The 18,904-nt window shown below is 44.9% G+C and overlaps 1 protein-coding gene and 2 non-coding genes across 4 annotated transcripts in view; 2 read left to right on the forward strand and 1 right to left on the reverse strand.

Annotated features, from left to right (window-relative positions):
- Positions 1 to 18,904, forward strand: part of ANKFN1 (ankyrin repeat and fibronectin type III domain containing 1) — a 530,260-nt gene that overhangs the window by 324,805 nt on the left and 186,551 nt on the right. For both annotated transcript variants that reach the window (XM_072112310.1, XM_072112311.1), the window contains one exon: positions 5,535 to 5,745. In XM_072112310.1, the coding sequence (XP_071968411.1) occupies positions 5,535 to 5,745 (211 nt within the window). The remainder of the gene's footprint in view (positions 1 to 5,534; positions 5,746 to 18,904) is intronic.
- TRNAG-GCC (transfer RNA glycine (anticodon GCC)) lies at positions 3,764 to 3,834 on the reverse strand. Its single transcript has one exon. It is a non-coding gene; the product is annotated as a tRNA-Gly (tRNA).
- TRNAK-CUU (transfer RNA lysine (anticodon CUU)) lies at positions 3,949 to 4,021 on the forward strand. Its single transcript has one exon. It is a non-coding gene; the product is annotated as a tRNA-Lys (tRNA).

An 18,904-nucleotide genomic window follows, 5' to 3' on the forward strand; every position in this document is an offset into this window, starting at 1 on the left:
ATTCACGTTGCTCTATGACCAAAAAACAAGGCTCCTCCACACAGGATCCACAGAAAATGGCTCCTCCAAACAGGACCCATAGAAAAATGCTCCTCCACACAGGATCTGCAGAAATAAGACTTCCTTCCACAAGATCCACAAGCTCCTCTACAAGGGATTCCCAGAAAGAAGGCTCCTCCGCACAAGATTAGTAGAGAAAAGGCTTTTCCACACAGGATCCACAGAAAAAGGCTCCCCAAACAGGATTGGCAGAAAAAAGGCCTCAGGATCAGCAGAAACAGTGCATCCCACACAGGATACATAGAAAAAGGCTGCCTCACACAGGAACAGCAGAAAGAAGGCCACAGGATCAGCAGAAACACGGCTCCGCCACACAGGATTGGCAGAAAAAAGGCCACAGGATCCACAGAAAAAGGCTCCACCATACAAGATTTGCAAAAAAAAGGTTTCTCTACATGGGATCTGTTGAAACAAGGGACTTCCACACAGGATCAGCAGAAACAATGTTCCTGCACACAGAATCAGTAGAAACAAGGCTCCGCCATGCAGGATTGGCTGAAAAAAGACCCCAGGATCCACAATCAATGGCTCCTCCACACAGGTTTCATAGAGAAAGGCTCCTCCACACAGGGTCAGCAAAGAAAAGGCCACCGGATCCGCAGAAACAAGGCTCCGCCACATAGGATTGGCAGGAAAAAGGCCACAGGATCCACAGAAAAAGGCTCCACCACACAGGATCCGTTGAAACAAGGCTCCTCCACTTGGCAGAAACAAGGCTCCTCTACATGGGGTCCCCAGAAACAAGGCACCTCTGCTCAGGATTTGCAAGAAAAAGGCTCTTCCTCACAAGATCCACAGAAAAAGACTCCTCCGCACAGGATCCATAGAAAGAAAGTTTCACAGGATCAGCAGAAACAAGACTCCTCCGCACACACAGACGGCTGTTTTGCATCAGGTGCATCATCCAGGCTGCAAAGAAGTATTCACCCCCCATCGGATGGAAGAGCAGAGATAGGAACATCCGGGGTTGTCTGATGCTAATAATTCTGAGCTTTATTAGATACAATGCAGGCGATATACATTATATTGTAAATAAGCAGCCGGATCTCTTCCACATACTCCTTCCCCTGTCATTTACCATTAAACTTCTGGAATCCAAATCACCGCCAATCCCATAAAATGCCAGCAGGGGGCGTCTGTATAACACCTGGGGATGGAGGAAAACTGATTATTAGAGATGAGTAAATTTGGCAGAACCTGCGCCCCATTCACTTCTATGTGACTGCACAGCACCATAGACATTACTGGACCAGCGCTTCATCTACTTCATATATCCAGTGCCTGGGGAGTAAAAAATGAGGGTCACATATGCCCAATAATATGTTACTCCTCCCCCCCAAAATAAATGTATGTATTTTGGAAACACCATTTCATTTTCATCTTCTAATATATTTTTTCTAACCATGCAACTCTTATACAGCAGCGCAGCTCTATGTAAGGTGGATGCTTATATAATGGTAGATTAGATACAGCAGCTCAGCTCAATGTAAGGTGGATGGCTATATAATGATGGCTTAGATACTGTAGCTCAGCTCTATGTAAGGTGGATGGCTATATAATGGTAGATTAGATACAGCAGCTCAGCTCAATGTAAGGTGGATGGCTATATAATGATGGCTTAGATACTGTAGCTCAGCTCTATGTAAGGTGGATGGCTATATAATGGCAGCTTAGATACAGCAGCTCAGCTCTATGTAAGGTGGATGCCTATATAATGGTAGATTAGATACAGCATCGCAGCTCTATGTAAGGTGCGTGGCTATATAATGACGGCTTAGATACGGCAGCGCAGCTCTATGTAAGGTGGATGCCTATATAATGGTAGATTAGATACAGCAGCTCAGCTCTATGTAAGGTGGATGTCTGTATAATGGCAGCTTAGATACAAGCAGCTCAGCTCTATGTAAGGTGGGTGGCTATATAATGACGGCTTAGATACTGCAGCTCAGCTCTATGTATGGTGCGTAGCTATATAATGACGGCTTAGATACGGCAGCGCAGCTCTACGTAAGGTGGATGCCTATATATTGGCAGTTTAGATACAGCAGCTGAGCTCTATGTAGGGTGGGTGCCTATATAATGGCAGCTTAGATACAAAAGCTCAGCTCTATATATGGGAACTACTCTATAATATTATACTATACCAGCTGTACACAGTGAGAAGTGATTACGCTCCAGTTATATCCCGTGACATCTACTCTGTGTTTAGTTAGAATGGAGAAAAGGGAGAATACTGTAACCTTTGCAGCTGCATATTTCTCTACAGCCTCAATAATATACTCAACTATATACCAGCCTACTTATACTTTTTACATTAAAAGGTAAATAAGAGGGGAAGGGGTGAGGCAGCTGACAGGATAAATCTCAGTGCACAGAGTAAGGTTGAAGAATTTATGATGCTTAAATTGTCGAAGGAAATAAGTGCTGCTTATGGGCTCAGTTACATCTGCAACCTCTGTAGTGATACAGGTCATGATGATAATTGGACACGTTTTTAGTCAGTCCCCATCGTTATACATCATTTATCCTAAAGCAATCCTTAAAGGATGACTTCTCTGGGACAAATCCCAGTAAATAGCACCTGAACATGAGTATATCATGAGAGTATAAAGTCTTTGTGAGTCTTTTCCGCTTTCTACCTCATTGACTTTGCCCCTTTTGTTCTTTGTTGTGTCATATGGCTCTTGTATAGTTTATAGCCACTCATCTATGGGAGGGCGGAAATTCATCCCAGCAGATCTGTAGGTTGGGTTACGGTCTAGCATGGGCCGCACATGTTCTGCTCATTACATAGTTTATACATGTTCAAGACCATTAACAAATGGTGATTTAGGATCTACGAATGTTGAAGACCTTATCTGGAAAATAATCCAGGTTAAATATAGAAACAGATGGATCCGACGACTACTGTGGTTACAGGCTCCGGTATACAAAGCTAATTATGTCTGACTCCTGCCCAAGGAAAGGAAACAATGAGGGGCTGAGAGCGATGATACCAAAGAAATGACTGTGATTACGGGAATGGCAACAATATCCCACATCCAAGCTGATTACAAACGTACAAAGCTCCGAGAGGAACTCACAAAACTTCTGAGAGATTCCCCAATTTTCATTAAGACTCGCTAAGTTTTTTGCTGCTTTCTCAAAGATTTTGGTCAACCACTTGGTCCCATTGATGTTGGGTTTAGTCCATCATAACCTCCAGAGAGGCGATAGGCAACAACACTGAGGGACAGAACCGTCCACCCGGCCACTTCTTCTAGTTGGTGGTTCTTTCTCTTTTCTGTCAACTATTTTGGGGGCTGACATCTTTCCTGAGATCTGCCTACCGCAATGAGTGGTTTACTTTACAGAAGCCTTATAGCCATAGGCAGCATTGGTGTAAGTCTATTATTAAGCCTAGTGGCCAGAGTGAAAGTTTGCAGGATAAGGTACTTTCATTAAATCTCAAGAGTGACACGAACAATCTTTTTTTTCTCTCAAAGTCATCAGAAATTTCTTAACAATGTCTTTACCTTAATAACTTGGTGGTCCTAATAAGTCCTTTTCTGGTGACACTGGACAGTTTTCTAGACTCCCTCCTCCTCCTTCTCCACACCCCCTACAGTAGATGAAAGGCAACCTTTCAGGGAAAGGACTAGGAGGATAAGAGCCAAACAAGCCATCCGATTTTGGGGACTTAACAAAGAAAAAAGAGAAGCGCTGTATTGGCCGGGAATCGAACCCGGGCCTCCCGCGTGGCAGGCGAGAATTCTACCACTGAACCACCAATGCCATGGCACATACAATGCAGGTGCCGGCAGCGTCTCCCAAACTGTGGTGCTCAAGGGATCTTGCCTTCGGGTGGGGTGGACTGATCTGCCTTACCGCGAATCCTTGAGCTCGGAAGCCCGGCTAGCTCAGTCGGTAGAGCATGAGACTCTTAATCTCAGGGTCGTGGGTTCGAGCCCCACGTTGGGCGGATCTTTATTTCGTTTCTTTTGTCATATGTTTGTGCTTTCTTTCGTTAGGAGGAATAAGCTTGTCTTTTTTTGATTCCTCAAATGCAGGTCAAGAAAGTGAATCGTTTTTTTCTTATGTCTTTTCTGGTGGTAATTTTTGTTTAAATTTTCTTTTCTGTCAACCATTTTGGGGGCTGACATCTTTCCTGAGATCTGCCTACCGCAATGAGTGGTTTACTTTACAGTAGCCTTATAGCCATAGGCAGCATTGGTGTAAGTCTATTATTAAGCCTAGTGGCCAGAGTGAAAGTTTGCAGGATAAGGTACTTCCAATACATATAGATAGTAGTGACATGGAGAACTTAAAAAAAAAGTCTTAAAACATAAATTTTACATAAAAACTTGGTTAATGAGTAATTTTCTGATCACACTTTCCCTTTAAAGGGATATTTCACTAGTATGAAGTAATCCTCCCTATAGGTTATCAGAATAGTTTTTGTTGTTTTTGTTGTTGTTGTTGTTGTTGCATTTTAGTTTGATTCCCAGAATTATATATATAATAATATATTTGTAAATTATGCTAATAAGCCAGAAAGGCTCTAGGGGACATTACCAGAGCCCCTCTGTGCTGTAACTGCTCAGAATGTGAACAATGATAATACAAAAAAAATCATGTAAAACCAATATAAATAGGAAAGTATCTAAAACCGATGCGGAGTGAGGCACAGACACTTCATTCTGCACCATAAAGTTTTGCAGCATAAACATAAGTGGTGGATGTATAAAGGCCTTGATGACTATTTTTAGAATGAAAAGGAAACATATTAGATATTGTTGGATTAGATGTCAAATTTTAGTCTTTTTGCATTTAACACTTTTTCCTTAAAGGGAACCTGTCATCAGCAATTGATCTAATAAACCACTACTAGTATATTGTCACCTTCTAGTTTTTGTATCTTTCATGGTCCAGTGTGGAGGCATCATCCAGAAAATCAACTTTGAAGTGAGATGTAAATTAGTTGTATAAAGTCAAGGAGGCGGAGAGTTTAACACTCTAGTCAGGCTTGGGAGCTCTGAACACCTCATCCTCTGTAATTTATATCATACATCGGACTTCAGGAGATCTGGTTAGTGATGTGTCTGGATGCAGGACCATCAATTACAGTGAAGGGGGCTTTCTGAGGAAGTGAGAGCTTGACTTCAGTGTTATAATCTCCGCCTCCTTGACTTTAGACAACCAATTTACATCTCACTTCAAAGTTGATTTTCTGAATAATGCCACCACACTAGACCATGAAAGAAACACGACCTCAAAGGTGTTCAGATGCCCCACAAACTTTATTTTTAACCTTCATTACAATTACCTAAATTTCTGTCTATAATAAAACAAATGTAAGATGATAAATATTACGAGAGAAATATTTTACTACTAATATTTTACTTCCCTTATTTTTGGAACAGTTGAACCCCGATGTAACATTAGATGCCAAATGACTCTTTGGATGACACCATTTTTTTTATCTTATACAACAGAATTTCCAGTGTAATGAAGCCATGTTCGAGGCCGTGGAGCAGCAGGACCTGGAGGCTGTCCAGATCCTTCTTTATCAGTACACAGCAGAGGAACTGGATCTTAATACACCCAACAGTGAAGGGTTAACACCATTGGATATTGCCATCATGACAAATAATGTGCCTATTGCAAGGACTCTGCTGAAAGCTGGAGCGAAGGAGAGTCCTCACTGTGAGTAGTGGGAATTTTCTAAATTTTTTGAAACATGGAAAAACCCTGTGATATCATAAAAATGTCGTTTATTCCATCCTGAGATGTGTTACACACTGTCATGGGGGGTGTTTATCATACGTCGGCACCGATACAGGAGTGAGTGCTCGTGTGAGTGTATGGTAACATAACCCTACATCTTCTGTAATAATAAGTTACCACTTTAATCCTGATTTATATAAACCCCATCCCCTTCAAATGAATACTACTACCTACCAATCTATTTGAATGGTGGGGTTACAATAGCAAAGGACCCTGCTAGGTTCCTGAATGCAGGGCCAGCACCAGGTTTAAGTAGGCCCCTTGGTGACAGAGCCTTAATGGGCCCCCCTTTCAGTAAACTCACATCCTGGTGCCATACTGCCTATCCCCAGTATCCTCACTGCCCTTCCTCCCCAGTAGCCACACTGTCCCCACGCCCCCCGCAGTAGCCACACTGTCCCCCCATAAGCCACACTGTTTCCCCAGTAGCCATACTGCCCCCTATAAGTCAGACTGTCCAGTCCCCAGTAGCCACACTGTCCCCCCACAAGCCACACTGTTTCCCCTATATGCCACACTGTCCACTCCCCAGAAGCCACACTGTCTCCTCCCACACAACCACACTGTGCCCTACCCAGTGGCCACACTGTCTGCTTCCCAGTAGCGACCCTGTCACCCCAGTAGCCACACCGTCCCCCCGCAGTTGCCACACTCCCCCTCCATAAGCCACACGGTTCCCCCCAGTAGCCATACTGACCACTCCACAGCAGTCACACTGTCCCCTCCTCAGTAGCTGTACGGTTCCCCCCATAAGCCACAGTGCCCCCCCCCCCCTCCCCAGTAGCCACACTGCCCTCACCCCCCTCCATAAACCACACTGTCCTCAACCCACCATAAGTCACCCTCCCCCCCCTCAGTAGTCACACTGTCCTCACTCTTAAAACGACACTGGTGCAATTGTGGGCCCCTCTAGCATCATTGAGCCCTGGTACTTGAGCTGAGTGTTGGCACGGAGCTGCCTGAATACCCTACATGATAAAAATGTATTGTCGGAGTACCCCTTTAAATTGAGTTTTCAATATAGTCAGAAAAACTAAGAATGTGACACTCAGTATGTGATACTCGAGATCAGACTGGGTAAATATATTTTCTATATAGTGAAAGCAGACACTGGGTGACTTGAGATGGAAATAACTAATGGATGAGCCGTACATTCCCATTATCCGCGTCTCGTCTACTAACAAATCCATAGAATTCTCATACAATAATACAGTATAAAATATAACACAAAAGAAGGAAAATATCAAATGCTTTACTGAGAGTTTTTTTTTTTACGCTTTTTCTATTTAAAGTGCAAATCCAGGAATTTCTCACTTCTAGTAGAAATCTGCTGAATTATTCTTTGCGTCTTTTATGTTTCCCCCATTAGAAGGGAATCTACTCCGACCTGTCATCTTCAGCTGCTCTTCAGTATGTATTCTCCTTAGTGAGGCTTATAAACCTGGGCACCAGAGCTTTATAGTGCATATAGGAACGCCAACAGCAACAGAACCTGCAATAATACAAGAATATATATAAATATATACCGTAATATAGTTACAAAAAAATAGGATAGAAATCAGAACCCGTCACAAGCCCTGGATCTACCGTGTGCTCCGTAACCAAGAGAGAACATCGGAACCATGAAGAGCATAGGATCCTGTATGAAGGGTGTAGGACCATTTAGCCAAATGGAGTCCAAATCTTTTCACATCTAGAATGTTGGGAGTTACAGAAATAAGTGACCTAAATGTTGTGAAGCTTTTTTTTTTGTTAAAGGGGTTGTCCGAGAGTAATAAAATAAAAAAACTAAAGGTGGCCGGAGGTGGCTGCTTAAAAAAATAAAGATCTACTTACCTTCCAGCGCCCTACGGTGTCCCGCGCTGCTGTCGCTCCGGTCCGGGCGCCATGTAAACAAACACGGCCGCCAGAGCAGTGCTGGACCCGACAACCTTCCAGCTCCATACACAATGCTGTGAATAGGGACGGGTAGGCATGGCCGGAAGCTGAGTCCAGCACTGCTCCGGCGGCCATGTTTGTTTACATGGCGCCCGGACCGGAGTGACAGCAGCGCGGGATACCGGAGGGCACCGGAAGGTAAGTAGATCTTTATTTTTTTAAGCAGCCCCCTTTCGGCCACCTTTATTATTTTTTTTTTTTATTACTCTTGGACAACCCCTTTCAGATATGAGGAAACTTTGTAATATACTTCATTAAAGGGAACCTGTCACCAGGAGTCATTTTTCCTGGCTCCCCCATGTCCCCCTAGAGAATAGTGTGCACATTGCCAAAGAGTTTTTAAAATAAAACTGTCTTTTTCCAAAAAAAAAAAGAGGTAGCTTAGAGCCACACTGGGGCACATTTACTTACCCGGTCCAGTCACGATCACCGAGATCGCGTGCGCCAAAAACCCCTGTTAAATGCGGTGCAAATCGGAAATAGTTGGGAAACCCGATGAAAATGCGGTCTGCGGACCCTCAGTAAATGTGCCCCAGTATCTGGAAAAGGTTAATGGAAATCTATCATCAAAATCCATCCTGATAAACCAGGGACATTACTCATAGATCCAGGCACCGGGACTCTGGTAATCTGCTTATATTTGTCATCCATGGCCTCCTTCCTTCTAACATCAAGTTTTAGAATTATACTAATGAGCCAGAAGTGCTCTACTTCAGCCCCTCCATGCTCTGACTTCACAAGCTGTTACACAAGTTTTACCCTCATTCTTCTTTCTATAATCTTAGACAGTGGGAGGGTGGTAGTGCTGAGGGAGCAGGGGGAGGGCGAGACAGTATAACAGTCTGTGAAGCTACAGCACAGAGGGGCGTTGGTAGAAAACTTATGGCTCATTTTAAAAGTTGATTTTAGAAAGAAGGAGGCCATGGTCACGGTTCCCCTGGTTTCTCATGCTTAAATTTGATTGTTGATTTCTTTTAATGACAATAGATGAACACTATGGGGGAGATTTATCATCAAGTTTCTGAGGTAAAACTGTTCAGAGCAACCAATCAGAGCTCAGCTTTCATTTACCAACAGCTGTTAATAAAATAAAAGCTGAGCTCTGATTGGTTTCCATGGGCAACTCGAACATTTTTACCTCAGAAACTTGATGATAAATCTCCCCCTATGGGTGAGATTCATCAAAAGTGTCTGAGAGTAGAACTGTTCTAGTTACCCATGGAAACCAATCAGAGCTCAGCTTTCATTTCCCCACAGCTGTTTGTAAAATGAAAGCTGAGCTCTGATTGGTTTCCATGGACAACTAGAACATTTTTACCTCAGAAACTTCTGATAAATCTTCCCCTTCGAATGAAATATTTTCTATAAAATCATTAATAAGTAGTCAGTCACTTCATAAGACATTACATGTGACCCAAACAATGATCCTTCAAACTGAAGTGTTGAAGTTGTGGATCCCCCCTACTGTTTGTAGCTGCCTGCGTGTCTCTCCTACGGCTAATGATTGCGTCCAGCACAAAGCGTCTTTAATAGGGGGATAAGTGAGCGGCGCGGCCGTACGGACAGCAATCAGGAAATGCTGTTAGTCAGTGGACAGGCTGGAGCCAGCTGTCAGAGGCTACTCAATCCTCAGCGGGCCTTGCCACTCACAGAGCCTGGGGCCTTACCCCCAAAGACTGCGAAAAACAAGAGCTCTGCTGAGATGGTAACGAAGAGAGGCAGCGCAGGAGTCTGGAGCCGGGTGCAGAGGAGGAAACTCAGCCTCCAACTTCTCTCCGCTGTCACCCATCTGTCAGGCTCCACGCTCCGCTCTCGCCATCGAAGTAACGCAGCCGCCGCACCAATCACTCAGCAGCCTGATAATAGAAAGCCCTGTTATGTGGGAGGCGCTGGAGAAAACGGAGGGTCTACAGGCCCCCAGGATTGTGTTTGTTTTTCCCGTCTGTTTTGCAAGTGTTAATAGATCTATTACACGGCATCGCACGTTATTTACTAAGGAGCGGCACCGCCTGATCTTAGATTTCAAGGAAAATACTGTGATATTCCTGTCAGCGTTAGCAAACGATGGACTTGATGATAAGAAGAAATCTCAGAATTGGGGCCTGAGTTAAAAAAAGATTTAGTGTAGAGGAGTTCACTAGGATAACCTATCGCTTATCCTTAGGAGTGGTCATCAATATAGGGCTGGTGGGTGGTCCAACTCTTTGTACCCCATTTTCCAATGGAAGGGATCACAACATTCGCACAAACAATATAATGTTAACTTTGCTTAACTAAGAACAGCGCCATCCATTATATACTGGCTGCACTTGATTTTGCTGCTTAGCCATTCTTCTTCTCCAATCTTCTCTAATCTTCTTTCCTGCTACACAAGACACTTCTCTGTACTGTCTCTCCCCTCCCCCCCACTATTCTCTCCTGCTAGCTACATGGGGACACTTCTCTGTACTGTCTCTCCCCTCCCCCCTACTATTCTCTCCTGCTACACGGGGACACTTCTCTGTACTGTCTTTCCCGTTCCCCTGCTCTTCTATCCTGCTACACGGGGACACTTCTCTGTACTGTCTCTCCCCTCCCTCCTACTATTCTCTCCTGCTACACGGGGACACTTCTCTGTACTGTCTCTCCCCTCCCCCCTACTATTCTCTCCTGCTACACGGGGACACTTCTCTGTACTGTCTTTCCCGCTCCCCTGCTCTTCTATCCTGCTACAAGGGGACACTTCTCTGTACTGTCTTTCCCGCTCCCCTGCTCTTCTATCCTGCTACACGGGGACACTTCTCTGTACTGTCTTTCCCGCTCCCCTGCTCTTCTATCCTGCTACACGGGGACACTTCTCTGTACTGTCTTTCCCGCTCCCCTGCTCTTCTATCCTGCTACACGGGGACACTTCTCTGTACTGTCTGCTCCCCCTCTCCCTTATCCATTATATACTGGCCACACTTGGTTAGCAGCTCAGCCATACAACACACCATGTGATGGATGAATGAAATATCACTGGGCTGTAAATGGGAGGAGGCGCCCCCTGGTTTACAGCGACTTCACCAAACAGATCCTCAGCTGAGGTACTGGGTGCCAGAAACCCAGGCTTCAGCGCCAGACAGAGCACATTGGGGGACATCGAACATAGGCTGGCGCTAAGTGCACCATCGTAGGATGCTTGCCGCCATCCTGCTGCGCTTGCTGGATCTATTAAGAGGCTTTGACCTCCTGATAAACCTGAGCGCCAGCAGCGCTACAATATGCTACACCGCCGGAGCTCTTCTGCGCCAGGTTTGACTTGGTGTAGAATAGCATCATAGCCTGCAGTACCATCCTGGACTGGTGCACCTCCCCCTCTACGCACACCTGTAGAGGGGCAAGAAATTGCAATTCCCAACGTTTGCACCAAGAATGGCGCAAAAATCACAGCTTGTCGTCTGTTTTCAGGCATACAAGCTGTGATAGATTTCCTCAATCAATAGATCGATCATAGAAAAATTATAGACTATGGGGGTCAATGTAAGGACCCATAGGGCACAACAACACATGGCGAATTGATGCGTACCATTCCAAAAAAGCGCAAAATAGGCGCAAAACAGCCATTACACAGAAAAAAGCGCAAAAACACCACCGTCCAGGGAAAAAAAATATATAAATGACCCCCCCTATCCCCCCCCCCCCCCCCTAAGAATCTCATCCTGGATAACTATTTACAAGGAATATGAGATAATGATGGAATTTCAAACAGTGAGTAGTAAGCAGTCGGGGAGGGTGGTGATGGATTGTTTCCCACAAAAAAAATGTAAAAAAATTGCAAAAATGTTACCCAGGAAGTAAATGCGGAAATGGAAGTGTCAGAAAGAGAAATGTGACACTGACCGGAGAGTTCGGGTACGCTTTCTCCCAGCCACATCTGTGCGAGGCTTGAGCTGAGTCCACACGTTAATCCATTGGTGATGCAGAACATTAATGATTTTTTTGCAAGTTTTTATCTGCATAATATTTTAGAATTTACTATTCTGTAAACCTGTAATTTGTTATACAAAATGGAGAATGTCTCAAAGTTTGATGAACGGCAGTCCATTAATGATGTCATTAAAATCTACAACTCTGCTTGCAAAAACCAAGCCCTCCTAAGGTCCTGTTGATATTAGTTAAAACAAATTTATGGTGTTTTACTAAATAAAAAAAAGAGATTTGATCATTTACAGTAAAATCCATCCTGATAAACCAGGGACATTACTCATAGATCTGGGCACTGTGACTGTGGTCACCTCCTTATATTAGTTATCCATGGCTTACTTCCTTCTACAATCAGCCTTTAAAATTATGCTAATGAGTCAGAAAGGCTTATGGGTGCATTACCAGACCCCTCTATTCTGTTGCTTATTAGGCAGAGCAAGGGTAAGTACCAAGCAAGAGCAAAAATGAGGGGAAGACAGTGTAACGGCTTGTAAAGCTGCAGCATAAAGGGGCTTTGGTAATGCCCATAGAGCCCGTCTGTCTAATTAGCATAATTCTAAAGATTGATTTTAAAAGAAAGGGAGCCATGGATAACATATATAAGCAGATTGCCAGTCATGGGGCTTGTATCTATGAGTAATGTCCCTGGTTTATCATGATGGATTTTTTTTTAAATTTAATGATGATCTTAAAGGGTATCAGTCACCATAATTTACCAAAATTAACTGTTATGTTTCGTAGGGCTTTACACAGGTGTCAGCCTTAGTTTAGTTTTGATTGTAAAACTGCTCCTTCCACACAAAAACTATACTTCAGAAAATGCAGATAAGGTTGAAGTGCTTCAGGGGATGGTACCATAGCCCCACAGTAAGGATATGCAGACCTGTTAAGGCTTCGGTTCCCCCACTTATTCACCCCACTCACCCCTACTGGTAACACCTGCGATTGGTACGGGCAACGATTGTGGGTGTTACCCTCTAAATAATGCCGGGTGTTGCCCTGTAAATGCCACCACCCTTCTATGGCATCGCCGGCTTTACCGGCAGCATTAGAAGAGAAGAAATCCGTGATTGGTGCCCCAACTCCTTACTGGTGTTAATGGCAAGGAGAAGGTCTAACCCCAACTTCTGGCTGTAGTCCAGCAGGTCTGGGTCCACTTATAGCTACTCTCCAGGCCTTCAACTCAACATCTTGATGGATCCATCACCAGTAGTGGATTACAATATCGGTGGTTTTGGCAGTAGCCCGGTGCCCAAGGTTTCTAGACGGCCCATGGCCGCCAAATTATCATGGGTCCTTCACCCATGAAATCTTGATACATCTGTTCCTGCTTTCAATACACTTGTACACAAGAGCCATTTCAGGACCAATGAAGGTACTAAATAGGTCCTGGAACTGCAGATTAAAAGCAGGTAGAATGGACACGTCCTCCATTCCCCAAGAAACTGATTCTAGAACCAGATGTAGGAAGTGACTCCAGACTTGTAGGGTCCATAATATTCATACAGCCCAGGGCACATGGTGGTCTTTGACGTAGCTGAAGGATGAGAGAAGGTGCTGGGTGATGGCCATGTAGCATTGATGTAGTGTTGTCATTGTCGTAGAGCCGGACCCGGAAGCACCTCCTCCTTATTTGCATATTTACAGTATGAAGTACTGCATGTGTGGGCACAGTCCTACATAACAAGCAGTTATAGGTGGTCCCCTACTTAAGGACACCAGACTTACATACAACCCCTAATTACAGACGGACCCCTCTGCCCACTGTGACCTCTGGTGAAGCTCTCTGGATGTTACTATAGTCCCAGACTGTAATGATCAGCTGTAAGGTGTCTGGAATGAAGCTTTACTGATAATCCTTGGTCCCATTACCGCAAAAAATTTTGAAACTCCAATTATCACTGGGACAAAAAAAAAAAAATTGTCTTGATCTACAATTATAAAATATACCATTTCGACTTACATACAAATTCAACTTAAGAACAAACCTATGGAACCTATCTTGTACGTAACCTTGACTATCTGTCCTTCGATTAGGTGAATCGGGGTGAAGGATTCCCTTTAAAAATCTCGACCAGGTCCGCGGCGTGGGGCCAGATGATGGAGACCGCAGAGTTTTCGGCATTAGGTTACAGATGTCTAATAAAACATTGGGGCAGATTTACTTACCCGGCCCATTCGCGATCCAGCGGCGCGTTCTCTGCTCTGGATTCGGGTCCGGCCGGGATTTAAGAAGGTAGTTCCTCCGCCGTCCACCAGGTGGCGCTGCTACGCTGAAAGTCATCTCATCGCGCCGGAATGCACCACCTCGGACCAGGTGAAGGTAAGCGCTCCCCAAGCGACACTTTTTCGGTTTTTAAATGCGGCGGTTTTTCCGAATACGTCGGGTTTTCGTTCGGCCACGCCCCCCGATTTCCGTCGCGCGCATGCCGGCGCCGATGCGCCACAATCCAATCGCGTGCGCCACAATCCCGGGGCAATTCAGGTACAAATCGGAAATATTCGGGTAACACGTCAGGAAAACGCGAATCGGGCCCTTAGTAAATGACCCCCATTGTGTAGGACGTTTTCCTTTGAGCTTCGAGAAGGATGAAGTTGTATTTGTAGATTTCGCGGTTTTTTATTTACGTTACATCATAATAAAAGATGAAAGCTTCCACGGAGGCAGAACGCGACCCTCAAGTTTACTGGTTTCTAATTTTAGGCACTCGAGGAGGTGCCAGAGTCAACAACAAGAGATGAGAACCCACAAACAGGACGGGCTGGGTGTATCCAAGGCCGGCATTTCGGGATGTTGGGTCGTTATAATTAATGACCCGTTTGCTTTTTATGCCGTTTGCCAATTGTAACAATTTGTCTTACAATCTTTATTGACTTTGGCCGCTTCCGCCCGAGACAAAGCGACTTCTAAAGATCCATTTCTCCAGTGGATTCGGAATTTATGTGTTTAGCAGCTAAAAACACGTCTCTCGCGTCCGGCTCCGTCTTGTTGAGGTTTTTCCGCACCTGTTTTTAATTGTTCGACCTTCTATTTACATGTCGTAGGAGATAAAAAGGAAAACCATGTGACAAATGATTAAATGATGATCTGACGAAATCTGGGAAGAACCTTGGAAATACTTGAATTGCAATCACTGTGTTTGTAGAAGAGATCCGTCTCGTTGTAGTCGCTATTCCACCGCTAGTAACCCGTGATTAATACAGACGTGTTTATGTCTCGGCACAAGGAGTTCCTCAAATAAAATTAAAGGTAAACTTGTTGCCAACTTTATGTGTTTCTTACAGTGACCATAAACCTAGAAAAAGTAAGTGAACCATTGATTTGCTCTATAGCATGCTGCCTGCAGATAGGACACTATGTACAATCTGCTCAGCTCCTCCTGCTCTATAACATGCTGCCTGCAGATAGGACACTATGTACAATCTGCTCAGCTCCTCCTGCTCTATAACATGCTGCCTGCAGATAGGACACTATGTACAATCTGCTCAGCTCCTCCTGCTCTATAACATGCTGCCTGCAGATAGGACACTATGTACAATCTGCTCAGCTCCTCCTGCTCTATAACATGCTTCCTGCAGATAGGACACTATGTACAATCTGCTCAGCTCCTCCTGCTCTATAACATGCTGCCTGCAGATAGGACACTTTGTACAATCTGCTCAGCTCCTCCTGCTCTATAACATGCTGCCTGCAGATAGGACACTATGTACAATCTGCTCAGCTCCTCCTGCTCTATAACATGCTGCCTGCAGATAGGACACTATGTACAATCTGCTCAGCTCCTCCTGCTCTATAACATGCTGCCTGCAGATAGGACACTATGTACAATCTGCTCAGCTCCTCCTGCTCTATAACATGCTGCCTGCAGATAGGACACTATGTACAATCTGCTCAGCTCCTCCTGCTCTATAACATGCTGCCTGCAGATAGGACACTATGTACAATCTGCTCAGCTCCTCCTGCTCTATAACATGCTGCCTGCAGATAGGACACTATGTACAATCTGCTCACCTCCTCCTGCTCTATAACATGCTGCCTGTTACATGTTACCAACTCCTGATGCAGGTTATAGTGCAATGCTCTGCAGGGCTTGGTGGAGAATCATCTGCTGAAGCCTCTTAGTGTATCGGCTGCAGTATGGGGGGTGAGGTTAACTCCTTAAGAGCTTTTACCTTCCAGCATTAGACATGACAGCTCTCTGGATTTATGGGGCGCAGCCTTGGAGCAGAGTTGAAGGTCCCTCATCCTTGTCAACACTGCAGCTCATAACAAAGTCGTTATCGTTGCGGAATGACATCAATTCTCTCCTATTATCGGAATTATGAGGCCCAGACCAATTAAGAAACCAAAATCTTCCCGTTCCCTTTGCTGGATCGGTGGGACTGATCCTCTACAAACCAAAAAAAACGAAACTTGGACAAGCAGAATGTATACAGAAAGAAATCTGCGCTCCGTAAATAATCGCCACAACGTGTCCACGCCGACATTCTTTCCAATAGATGCGTAAACAGTCTTCTATATTAATGCGTCCATCATCGCGTGGACGCCCCCTGGTACCACTAAGCCGGCATCAGGGGGGGGCTACACTCTCCGATTTAACCCTTCGTCACCACGCGACCTGCGGTTTGTTTGTACAATCAGCGTAGATCTCGGAACCTGTTTATTGTGGTAAAGGCTCGCTCCGATCTTTCATCCCGCGCTACAAACAAAGGCTCCGACGAGCTGATATCATCGCACTCGGAGGCACGAAATCCCCCCCCCCCCTCCACTTAATAATCCGAAATATTTATTTGAAGTAGTTCTCGTGATCACACGGCTTCGCATTCGCGTTGATTCCTCCATTCACACTTGTCATCTCCTGCGCCATTTATACTATTTGGGCTGTCAGGAAGGTGCACTTGACCTTTGTGCGTTTTAAAAAACGCTATTTATTACATTCCTGACCAGTGAACAGAGATCTCAGACTCACGAAAAAGCAAACCATGTTCCTGAGCGATCAAACGCAGCGAGTCCTGCCACATGTCTGCAGCTTCCTGTTATCTGGAAACGTTTTACTCCACCAAACGGATGAACGGAGATTTCGTAATAACGTAAATCATCTTTATGAATCAGATGAAGCCGGAGTCTTACAACACTTTCCGGATTCTCCGACTACAAGGTCTTAGCTTCCTGTTGCCGACTTTGGTCCTAAATTCAAGTCCGTAAAAATATTTTTATACATGATATACGACACGAGGTCGGTGCTAGAATACATTGCAGACCCACATCTAGAGCCACATAAAGTCCAAAATACTTAAAGGGAACCTGTCACCACATTTTCACACATACAACTGGTGACAGGTTCCCGAAAGAGTCCAATTAACTAACTAGCTAAAACGTTTTTCCCTTACATCCACATTAACCAACCGTACAGTTGAATCTTCTTCTATTTGTTATCCGTGGTCTTTTGATATCAACTTTTGAAATTATACTAATGAGCCTGAAGGGATGTTTGCAGAGCCTCTCCGTGATGTAGCTTCACAGGCTGTTACACTGTGCGGGAGCACTTCACCCCTCCCACTGTGTGAGAGAGGGTGGGAGGAGTCCTGAAGGGGAGACATGCTTCTTTACAGTGTAACAGACTGTGAAGCTGCTTTTTTTATTACATTTTTTAATTGTTTTTAATAGTTTTTTTCAATTACACACAACTGGCACCATAACCTGAGCTATTTAACCCCTTCGCAAACCAGGACTTACTATTACGTCCTGGTGCTCTAGGGGGGGTGTCCATACAAAGCCAGTGTGGACGGTATAACACAGCTGACACCCGCTTGTAGGTGCTAACAAATTGCTGCACAAAGTGCCGCGGTTGAATCCATCTGTGGCACCTAAAAGAGCTGCCAGTGAGCGCCTCCATCTTGGACGGCCAATCACCACCCTAAAGGGAGATACGGGGGGAAGGGGTGGATACGCTTATGATCTGTATAGAACTCATAAAGACATATCCATAATCCATATATCTATGGAACGGGGCCGCAAATGTTTATCAGACCCTTCCACAGAGGCTCCTATGAGAACATGAAGATCCTTAGAGTGAATTTTTGGAAAGACTAAGTGAAAAACTAAGCATTTACGAGCTTTACATTGCACCCGGCTTCACACAGTACAGCGTAATGTCAGGCAATTTAGATAATGACTATGTTTGCCTCTTGGCTGTATTAGACGTCCCCCTCGGACGGATCCTGAGTCGTGACCACGTTTCAGTCGAGGGCTTCTGAAGTGAGCGGCATAGCTAGGATTTCTCCTGTGCCGTAATAACAGAAGTCCAGCTCTTCAGCGATGTGACTGCAGAACAGGCAGATTTCCAGCCGCTCCTAATTGTGTTTATTTATTCCAAAAGAAAGAAACTTTTTTGGTTCTCATCGCTGACGGCAGCCGAAAGTCAACGGTGCGTTACTAGCAGAAGGATTTCTAGCCGGGGAAAACAATCAAGAGACTTCGGAGTTAGAAATTCTGCTGTGATACCGCATTACTGTGTCACTTGTGGGAGAAATATAGCAAAGAAATGTAGAGTAAAATGTTTATTTCATTGGTGTTTTTGCTGCTCGTTTGCCCACATTTACCAAGAACAGTGCAGTCTGTACTAGGTGCAGTTTGCCTGTGTATAGTGCAGGGGGCGCCAGATTCAGGATTTTTTTTTTGGTGCACCTTTAACATGGGGCGTGCGGCACATTTCTGTCGGACTTTGCATGATAAATGTGGCGCAGGGTCCGACTGAGCACCGGAACGCCCCTTTCAGTGCAGAAATTTGTGTCACATGAAGAATAATGAAGCCGCAACACAAAAGGTTTTGCATGTGATACAAATGTGGCGCAGACAACTTCCAGTTTTTGTTTCTTTCATGGTCCAGTGTGGTGCCATCATCCAGAAAATCAACTTCGTAGTGAGATGTAAATTAGTTGTATAAAGTCAAGTAGGAGGAGAGTTTAACACTGAAGTCAAGGTTTGGAGCTCTGAACGCCTCCTCCTCTGTGGTTAACATTATGGGGCACATTTACTTACCCAGTCCATTTGCGTTCCAGCGGCGGCTTCTCGGACGAGCGTTCGGGTCTTCTGGCGATTCATGAAGGTCCTGCGTCCGATGTCCACCAGGTGTCGCTGCTGCGCCGAGGTCCGCCGAGTTGCGTCGGAGTTCACTGATCTCTTCCTGGTGCA

Source organism: Engystomops pustulosus, chromosome 6, assembly GCF_040894005.1.
Source record: "Engystomops pustulosus chromosome 6, aEngPut4.maternal, whole genome shotgun sequence".
NCBI classification, from domain to species: Eukaryota; Metazoa; Chordata; class Amphibia; order Anura; family Leptodactylidae; genus Engystomops; species Engystomops pustulosus.